The sequence below is a fragment of the Vigna radiata genome, chromosome 1 (genome assembly GCF_000741045.1).
Source record: "Vigna radiata var. radiata cultivar VC1973A chromosome 1, Vradiata_ver6, whole genome shotgun sequence".
Taxonomy (NCBI): Eukaryota; Viridiplantae; Streptophyta; class Magnoliopsida; order Fabales; family Fabaceae; genus Vigna; species Vigna radiata.
In genome coordinates this window covers 8,466,218-8,476,721 of record NC_028351.1, presented here as the reverse complement: position 1 = coordinate 8,476,721, position 10,504 = coordinate 8,466,218, and the positions used below count along the sequence as shown (strand labels likewise).

Genomic DNA, 10,504 nt, shown 5'->3' with positions numbered 1-10,504 from the left:
AAAAACTTCTAGATTTGTGTGTCGTTTTCATCGTTATTATTATGTTGAAAATGATTAGAGATACAATTGTGAACAAAATTGAATTGCCTTTGGACTTTTGAAGCCTCCTTTCTTTGGGACTTTTCATTTGAGTAACCGTAGGATTATTTAGCAAGGGAGACACTTCGTAGTCCTCTTCCGCTGCTTCCCATACATCGTTAGCATTAAGATATGCTTCCATTTTCACATCCCACATTTGATAGTTTAGTCCATCAAATACAAACACATAAATAATGATAAAGGATTTTTCAAATCTTGTAAGATATTTTATTGTTCTGATACAAATTTGTAAGATTTTAAAGTATAAAAAACAAAATAATGAAAAGGAAACTGATATCTTTTATTGAGCATAACTCTAAATATTTATACTACAAATTAAAAACAGAATCGGAAACAAATTTGAGAAATATACGTTAAACTAGTTAACTAAACAAAGTATAAAATTCTCTTAAAAAATAGGATATGAACATATTTTTAATTAAGTGATTTCACTCCTTTAATTACATGTTGTTTGAGTCACAACATTTTAACAATAACAAATGTAAACTTCACTTTACAATTTAATTTTGTAAAGTTAAATTAAACTTAAAATCATTAAAAAAATTATCCTAATGAAATTTATCCTTTTATAACTCACACTTAATGTTTAGTTTACTGCTTAATATGTATATACTTTAATACAAAAGAATATTGAAAATCTTATTATTATATATATATATATTAAAAATAATGTAAATTTAGAGTATATATTTGAAGGAGAAAGGTTAGAGTTGTGTTAAGTTGATAAGAAGGATATTTTATGATTGAATGCTAGCCTTATGAAAATTGAGATGAGGTTATTTTGGAGTTGGATGATGAGTGTGTAAAAGGCAAAAGGTATGAATGAAAATGAAAATGAAATAGAAAAGATTTGCAACCTTTGTAATTAGGGACAAAAGAAAAGACAGCACATGCAATTCCAAATTGCAACCTAACCACAACATCTTCAGTCCTTAATTCTCACTTCATATAAGCCAACTTCCATTACTGCCGTATATTCATCTCTTATGGAGAAGTCAAAGTCATAATTGTTTCTACCTCTAAACATATAATAAGATGTTTGGTCCTTTTAATTTTGAAATACATCACTTATGATCTTTTAAGCTTATTTAAAACCATTTTCCCTCAATAAACTATTATCGACAAAAAGAGAAGTATTTATGAAAGAATTTAGAACATTTTAAAAAATTATATTTTTATTATATTTTCTAAACTAAGTTGGGTGATATGTGTAAGTGCCCCATATTGTCATCTTTTTACACTGATACAAAAATGGCTTGTAAGTTGGTTTTTTTCTTCTTTATATCAGACAAACATGTAGCTTGAAAGCGAAACTTCAATATTTCCAAAGTCGTTGTAAGGATTATGAATAGACTAATTTAAATTAACGAACTTAAGTGTTTTGTAATAGTTTCTATAAAAGTAAGGTTAAAAAAAAAAATACAAATGTTCAAATGGCTAAGTTGGCAAGATAAGGACCCATCTATCAGTATATTATTTGGTGATTTTGCTCCACTCCTTCCCACAATATTTCCAACTAATCCTAAGAAAAGAAGGATGACACAATTTCACTGTATAAAGTGTCTATTTTATTATGAAACAATTTGCTAATAATCTCATTTTTCCCATTTCCCAAGATATCACTATCATAGGATGACTCATCTTACACCTCAATTCTCACCCAAACTTGTTTGACCTACAACATATTGGTGCCATTTTCTTAACCTCAACCATCGCTTTGACAACTCATATTCTCATTATTTTAAAGTTTAACCAATTTAATTATCTAAAACAATAATATCTATTTCTTGATCAATTCACTTTCTCAAACTTTTAAGCATCCTTTAATTAATTAAAATATTAAATAAATAAGTGACTAAATTAATATCTTTTAATACATTATAACCAATAAAATATATTAAGAGTGTGCCAAAATATACTAAATTGAACTGTTTATGGTTTTAAATTCAGGAAAAAAAAACTATACTGAACTAATACAATCAAAATAATAATCCTAAAGAACTACACTATTTAATCATAAAATTTAATTGAGTTGAATTTGATAACTTTAATTGACTATTTCTAAATTAAATAATTAAAAGTAAATTTAATATATTTATGACTTATCAATTCATTTGATTATAGGTTTAAACCTCTTTTTGGTCCCTAAGTTATGAGCGGATGTTCAGTTTAGTCCCGCTTTTAAAAATGTAAACTTTTGGTTCCTAAGTTATAAAAAATGTATCAAATGAGTCATTTTTTGATGTTCATGGTCAAAGTACAAAGAACAATCTAAAGTGCTGTTATTATTAAGAAACAAATCAGAGCAATCTAAAGATGTAGCAGTTATTAAGAAACAACCAAAAAGAGTATTTCAAGTCAAAAAAGGACTCATTTGATATATTTTTTATAACTTAGGGACCAAAGATTTACATTTTAAAAAACGGGGATTAAACTGAACATCCGCTTATAACTTAGGGACCAAAAAAAGGTTTAAACCTTGATTATAACTTCAAGTTTTTTTTATTAAGATTAAATAACTCAGCTTGAGAATCAACACAATAAATATAATGACAATGTTCAAAAGAAATTAAACTCAAATATAGATAAAGCTAATAAAAAATTATTTAAACATTAAAAATTATAATATATGTAGGAGCATTTGGAAACCCACAACCATTGTGCTGCACTTCCAATTCAAATTGTAAAACAGTTCAAATGTGGCACTAAAGTTTGATCAGTCTCTCTAACTATTAAAATAGCTTGAAAACAGTATATTATCTAAACTAAGCTGAGTACAACTTGAAAAGAAAAAAACAGCTCACTTTAGTATAATTCGTGGTTTAAAATAGTTTTGTGAACACTCGGAATTTATTATGCTTTCATCAGTCACTTTAAATACAACAGAAATTTATTGATTTCCACTTATAAACATGGTGAGGGGGTAAAAAAAGCACGTCGCCAACTCTTTTATCGTAAAATTCCTGTATAGGACATGATTCAGTGGAAAGCTTTTGACGAGTGAGATAACAGCAGTTAAACTGATAAAAATGAAGATAGGAAGCAACCAAACAAGCGCTAAATTTACAATTATGAGCTGAAAATGAGATGGATATTATTGTCGATTGTATAATGAGAAAGTGTAAAATTTACATCCACTTTAAAATTTGGCGTGTATAAAGGTGAGTGACTGACTGACAATGGCTCTCTCAGCTTTATGCAAAAAAGGCATAGACATAAGCGGAGAGCCTAAATGGTTGGTTACAGGAGTACAAAATTCGTAACAAAACTTGGCTATATCCGCACAAACAGAAGGAGATTGATTGTAAGAAGAGTTATGTATGTCGAGGCTTAGCTCTCATGTTTTGCCTTCACAGCCAAGGCCGCAGCTCTGAACCAAGTCGCTGCAGCCATAGCACCAGGATCAGGAACTGTTGAAAGAATCTCTCCAGAAATGTATGTTGAACGACCGGCCTGCATATGCATTGCTATCCATCAGATCCACTAATAATCACAACACCAACACATTAAAACATCCACAATCATTTCATACCAATTGGATTCATACTTGGGAAAAAGGTGTATACTCTACAGCTACGACATATTGTACTTGATTTAATATTACAGTGATGTAAATTTACAACCATGGAGGGATCTTCGTTCCTTAGGACTCAACATGACACTTTGATTGTTTATAGTAAAAAATATTTAACTGCCGTAAAAAAGCTTCAGTTACTACACTACAAAAGGTGGAACTCTCTGCACTCTCCCTAATAGCATAAAATCTAAATAAAGTATAACTCTTAGTTATAAGGAAGAAGCTACATCACAAAAGTTCTCTCTTAAACAATTAATAGGCAGTCTACCTGTGCTTGCATGTCTACAGTTGACTGAGCCCCGGCTAATGCAGCTTCAGAGGAGAGAATAAATGCGGTGCATGGATCATCACCAGAATTTAATTTCTGTAATGCCAAATCATTATAAGTAAACAGTAAACAAGATCATGAAAAAAGGATAATGAATAGATATTACCTCTTCAAGAACCAATGATGCTGGAATAAGAGCATCTAACAATGTTCTATAACCAGCACTAGCACCCCCATATTTACTTACAGCAGCAATGGAAGCTTTAAGTGCTTCAGCCCCTGAATCAACAAAATACTCATGAGGAATGGAAACTCCAATTAAAAAAGGTTTAAAGGGGAAATATTGTAAAGTTTTAGTTGAAAGTAGCTTGACTTGGAGAATGTTCTCACATTGTTTTGATGTGACACCAGAATGGGAACTTGCCTTCAAATGTGAATGTGCTGCCTTAAAAAATATTGTATAACTGAAAAAATAAAATAGTGAGTGACAATAGTCAGATAGCATAAATGATTTAACTTTAGAGGCATAGGAATGGCATATTACATGATCCCACTTGTTCCTCCCATGGATCTTCCAATTGATGAACCAATTTCACCGAGAGTGTCAGCAGCATCATTTAGAGGGTAACTGAACATAGAATAGCAGTTTAGGTCAGACTGCTAAAAACCAAATTGACATTTTTTCAGCAGCCACGTTTGCAGTTCCTTAAGAACATAAACACTCAAAATCCAATTAAGAATAACATTACAAATAGTGCATTAATCAAATGGGAGGATTAAAAGAAACTAAACAAGAAAAACAAAAAAAATAGGCAATGCAGATCATAAACTTACTTTTTGATGTCCTCAAGAATTGCTTTTGCACCTCTAGACATCTGCAGAAGAAAAACCATACACCAAGTAAGCACATGATACATTAAAAATGAAAAATAAATAAGCAAAAGATTTATGGATAAGACTCACAGTTGATCCACAGTCACCATCACCAACTTTACCATCCCATTCGTTTAGATTGTCTTTCAGATTTATAATTGCATTTGCAGCAGCTTCAATAGCTATTTCAAGAATTTGGCCTTGCTCATTTAATTGTTGTGGTTTACTTTGTGGCTAACATAAAGCAAATTCGAATACAGATTTTATAAATTATACTAAGCCACAAGGAAACTCAATGAAAAATACAGCAAAACTAACTCCTAGTACTCAATTCCCTTCAAGAGAAACAAGATATCAATTACCATTAAGTTAAGGTCGCTTTAAGGCTCATTGTTTATGATCATAATAACAAACATCATGTTATGAAACGGGAAAAAAACTTGCCAAAACATGAATCAATAAAATCAACTAAACTAAGAAATCGATTGGATGCTAATATTATATAGTCTTGATTCTCGGCAGATATCACTGGGCTCAACTTATTTCTTCTAGAATAAACTGGCAGTTGTTGCTGACCACTACAAAACCCTTGATACCAGACTTGAATTTTGAATTCTATCGCGTTATACAAGTTTAGCTCCAATTATATGCACTTAACTATTGTAAGGTGTGTAAATAAAAACAATTATTAAACCGACAAATAGATGAAGTGCAGCTAAGCACACGGAACTAACAAAGCTAGTTTGAAATGTTACACAAAATCAAATGCTAGTCCAATTTCAACAGCTAAAATATAAAAACTACCAGATAATGTCATCAGGAATTTATATGATAATTTTTCATACGCTTGTTATAGTTTATACCTATCTAGTCTCTTACTTAGATCAAAGGTCACAGAACAGAAATGACATCTAAATTCCATGGATATACCTCATCAGTCTTGGCGGATCGAGATCCCGAGATTGGAACAGGAATCTTAGCAGGTGGATGATTACCTTAAAAAAGCAAATTCAAAAGTTTAGTCAAGGAACAAATTAATTTGCTCCAATCACATTTTGAAAATGAATTTTAAAGGTAAGTACAGATAAAATTGATTGATAAAAACAAATAAAGCAAATTACCAACCATCAGCAGCAACAGGCCAATAAGGAGCTTTAGTCGGAGCATCTAATCTCTGAAGAATGGCAGGATCAGCTTTCATGATAGAAATTGAGAAACCTATAAAAATGAAATGATGATAATCAGAATTGCTTAATGGATCACAAAATGCTGGTCTTCATTGGCTGTGGTAACAAACCTGCCATATCAAGAGAAGTCATAAATGACCCTGTATAAACTCTATCAACAGCCAGTCCATGCTCCAGCTGCAATTTTGGAACTGTCTTTCCAGCTGTAATCATTAGTTCCATGGTAGGAGAGCCACCTAACCTGCATATGAAGAATCATCTAAAATGTAAATAAAAATTCTACTTAAAAGGAAAAATATCTGGTAAAAAAATCCCAAACATAAAAACATCAATAAAATGATTGAAAGTATTTTCAGATATGTATTTGAAATTCCAGATTATGGTGAGTTAGGAATGTCTGAAATATTTAAAAAGAAAAATAATACAACAAAAACATGCATATTTAAAATATAAAGTATAAGAATTTACAAAAGCGAAAGACATAGATGATTGAAGGAGGGAGCTTAACAACCTTCAAAAATGCACAAGAAAAAGTTAAAATGATAGAAGAATTGCTAATGCTACCTAAATAAAAGGCAATGTATAAAAATAATACATCAGGTTAGACAACTTTTTCAAATAAACCTTAGTGATAAGAAAAACCTGTTTACTTTTTTCTAAATTCTATAACGAGATCTATGGTACATACAACTTTAGTTCTCAGGCAAAGATAATATTCGTCAACCTACCCATTGACCATAAGAACCACTCTTTCTCCTCGAGTTATTGGAACAAAGTTTGTTTCCTGCAAACATTACCAAGAAAAAGGATAGTGACCCACTTTACTAGAATGATAATGGCATCCCCAACAAGGATACAAACAGTTATTGACTTAAAACAGACCCGTCAAAGAAAGAGTAAATGTATAATATGCAATTTTGTGATCAATCTTGTATTATTCCCACCCAATTTCTGTCCTTTCTAAGAAGATATTGTTCTTATATTTTAAGATGCAGAATAGTCCATTTTGAATCTTTATGCTATTCAGGGAATGGGTCTTTAATGGGTTTTCTGGGTTCAATATTTGTAGGGTCAGAAGCTCCAATTTTAATATATTTTCCAATTTAATTTTAATGTCTCAGTATTACTTTTGACTAACATCAGAGAAAAGAAATGTTAAAATAGTGTATTGTCCTTTTCACTCTCCTATTTATATTCTAATCTATACCAACATAACTTCACAAAATATTTGTTGGATCTCTACAGTGCCTCAATATATAAATGAACCTTACACTAAAGCTTAGACGTTAACATTAGCAGGTGACTTTTATTTAATTAGAATATTGGAAAATTTGGATATATCACTGGGACATTTTCTATATGGAATACAAACGAGAAAAAAAGAACTGAAAACAGTAAAATTTATCAGTCTCAGTTGAGTGACACATATAGAATTCTCTTCGAACAGTCAAAGGATGGGCGTCAAAAGTTAGTTCGTCACACATGCCAACTCCTTTGATTTTGCAATGTGCTTGTAAAGTACATGTTAGAAGAGCGTTTCATTCCCTATTAAGCATCATAATCCATCAAAAGATTTCCATGCAATTTCAGTGCATACCGTTGACAATATTTGTTGCAGAACATGAGAAACCACCACATTTACAGGCTGAATATCAACCACCGCTGCACCAGGTTCCCCATGCTGTAAAAAGAAAAATGAGCTATCTTAAGTGCAGTGGGACGAATGCCCCAAGTTAAATAACAATGCAAGAGCTTATTTCATGTTAAACATGGATTGGCAGATCCACAGTACTGCAAAAAATATTCCGAGAGATTTATATATATTATTGTTGAGGGGGCATTGAACTAAAGACACTTACAATTCCAAGACCAAGTTCCATTTTTCCAGGCCCCAAACGATCTGATGCCACTTGACCAGGAATTGTGCAAACACTCAAAGCAACACCCATTGTTCCCACTATTTCAGATGCATGCTTAGCTTCGGCAGCAACATCATTAAGAGAAAGACCAGCAGCAGCAGCAGCTCCTGCAACCTGGCTCAGTCAAAACAAAATATCATTAAAGCTGCAGATATATAACAACTAGGAACCATAACATAAAAATAAAGTACAAAATTTTTATGCTATAAGTAAATGTATAATGATGAATTCAAGAAATGAAATTTACTTTAATACACAGGCCAGACAGTCTCGTCATGTGTTTGTATGAAAAGGTGTGGTCAGAGCCTTTATATGAATTGGCAACAAAAAGAATGCAGAAAGAAAAGTGACTTCATGTATTAACCTTATGAACCAGAATAGTCCCAGCCAAACCTCTTCTTCCAGCTATCCCTCGTGGCGGAGGAAGCGCACAATCATCCCCAACAATAACAGTCTACATAGAAAAAATACATGTCATACTTTACCTGCATATTAAATGTTTAATTATTGGAAGTGCAATGAAAAATCAGTGGCCAGCTAGACATACCTCTACTTTATAACCTTCAGATTTTGCTAGCTCAGCAGCCAAACCAAAGTTCAAACGATCACCAGTATAGTTCTATCAACACCCAAATTCGAACACTATGAATCCAGAAACAAAAGCAAATCCTAATGACTCATCATGAACTGACCATACTAGTGCAAAGCCACACTATCTTATACGTTGATTTCATAAGAGGTAAAGTATTTTAAAAAATTGGACACATGATGCCAAGTATTATAATAAAAAGAAACGTTAATTATACTTTTTTTCACTACTTATTATCTTAAATCACAGCAGAAAACATTTTCCATACATGCGACTCTAATATGCAAACTGACCTCAAAGACCAATGCAAAAAATCCTATATTTAGGATGGCAGAATGATAAAGAAAAAAAAATAATACCTTTACAATCAACAGACATCCCTTAGGACCAGTTACAGCTCGTATTCCCTAAATTTCAGATCATAATAATAGGAGCATTAGAAGTAGAAAAAACAGCATGCCTATAACTGAAAGAGTGATATACATTTCAATTCTAATACTATGAAGTAAGCATACAGCTAGAATTGAATCAACGGGTGGAGAAGAAAATATATCTCCACAAATTGCTGCTGTAAGCATTCCTTCTCCCACAAATCCAGCATGGGCAGGCTCATGCCCACTTCCTCCCCCTGTAGGGCAAATATAGAAGATGCACACAATTTTTTGAGTAAAACTTATGCAATTATTGAACAAAAATAGCTGCAAAACCATCCTAGGAAATTTCATTTTACATGTTTCCTAGGTTTGAAAACTTCTATTTCCACCCACCATTTTCTGTATCCTATTCCGCCCTCTTGCAACTTCATTTATCAAATCGATTTCCTAAATTACTATAACAATGCCTACAAGCTTTGAGTAGAAAACTAATGACACACCTCCTGAAAAAATGAACTGTAAGGCACAAAGCATCCAATGGATGGTCACACACCTGATATAACTGCAACCTTATCATATGTTGCAGCGGAAACATCTGCCCGTAGCACAACCTTTACCTACATTTAAAAAAAAAAAAAAACCGCCAAAAAAACGCCTTCAGCAACTATCACACTAATACACAAGTTATGGATGCGTCTGCACGAGGTCGTGTGATCACCAGAGGAAAGCCATCTAAATACTGCAGTCCAGGATAAGTCTCCACAAGACCTTCAATGAACTCAGTCACAACATCTGCAATCACATTTAAAATATATACATATATATTCAATTTCCAAGACAAGATTACTACACGTTTCCTGTCATATAGATAATACACGCATACATAAAAACATACATATATATAGTTTAAATAATGTAGAATCTCTAAGAGGAAATACTACACAATCATAAATGCAGTGCTACTAAGATAAAAATACAAAAAGAAATAAAACCTAAATCGGAATACAACTCTCGCACTGAACCGTAATCTTAGAACTAGTACAGCTAGATTAGCAGAAAATCAGCATAATAAAGTCTACAACGTTTCGCATCAAATTTTATGACAGAGGCAGCGATTTCTGTGAGTCAAAGACTAATGTTAAAACATTCGAGGTCCAAATAGGAAAAAAAAAGTCAACACAGTGCAAAGAACACAAACAGTTAAAAAAAAATCGAGAGAACGATTCCGAACGGAACCACATGAAGAACATTGAGAGCGCAGCAATTTTCGATGGCGAAAGTTAAAGAGAGCGAAGATTAGCGGCGAATTTGGCAGAGAGTGGAAAATTGAGCGGAGCAAGAGGAGAGGGAGCGGGAGGAGAGGAGAGAGAGGCGCACGCACCGTTAGGGTCGTCGATGAGCTTCTTCGTCGGAAATGCCATGGCTAGGCGGTGCCGGAGGAGGGGAATTGAAGAGGAGAATGACGGAAACGGAAAACCCTAGAAATGGTTTTGCATGAAACAGTGGAGAGAAGAGAGAGATAGAGAGAGAGAGTGAGAGGGAAGAAGAGTTGTTGTTGGCTTGTTGGTTTGATGGTGGTGTGGGAGTGCCTCTTTATATACTACACAAGAGAAGGAAG

At 32.8% G+C, this 10,504-nt stretch overlaps 1 protein-coding gene across 1 annotated transcript; it reads right to left on the bottom strand.

The window, feature by feature from the left end:
* Nucleotides 1-3,143: 3,143 nt before the first annotated feature.
* LOC106773212 (putative 3,4-dihydroxy-2-butanone kinase) lies at nucleotides 3,144-10,471 on the bottom strand. Its single transcript, XM_014659925.2, has 20 exons — nucleotides 10,268-10,471; nucleotides 9,605-9,678; nucleotides 9,440-9,503; nucleotides 9,028-9,140; nucleotides 8,872-8,919; nucleotides 8,471-8,542; nucleotides 8,288-8,377; nucleotides 7,864-8,037; nucleotides 7,602-7,685; nucleotides 6,733-6,788; nucleotides 6,115-6,245; nucleotides 5,943-6,035; nucleotides 5,748-5,812; nucleotides 4,908-5,051; nucleotides 4,779-4,819; nucleotides 4,489-4,572; nucleotides 4,335-4,408; nucleotides 4,111-4,223; nucleotides 3,945-4,040; nucleotides 3,144-3,552 (listed from the first exon to the last, which is right to left on the bottom strand). The coding sequence occupies exons 1-20, from the start codon at nucleotides 10,305-10,307 to the stop codon at nucleotides 3,430-3,432; spliced, it is 1,779 nt and encodes a 592-aa protein (XP_014515411.1). The 5' UTR covers nucleotides 10,308-10,471; the 3' UTR covers nucleotides 3,144-3,429.
* Nucleotides 10,472-10,504: the final 33 nt, after the last annotated feature.

What these genes read in the sequence shown, in the direction of transcription:
- LOC106773212 (XM_014659925.2), bottom strand. Translation starts at nt 10,307, where the DNA reads ATGGCATTTCCGACGAAGAAGCTCATCGACGACCCTAACG. An exon ending in TAAGGTTGCAGTTATATCAG is followed by an intron (nt 9,141 to 9,439) that starts GTGTGTGACCAT and finishes TTTGCCCTACAG; the next exon opens with GGGGAGGAAGTGGGCATGAG. An exon ending in ATTCTTGAGGACATCAAAAA is followed by an intron (nt 4,573 to 4,778) that starts GTAAGTTTATGA and finishes TTCTATGTTCAG; the next exon opens with TTACCCTCTAAATGATGCTG.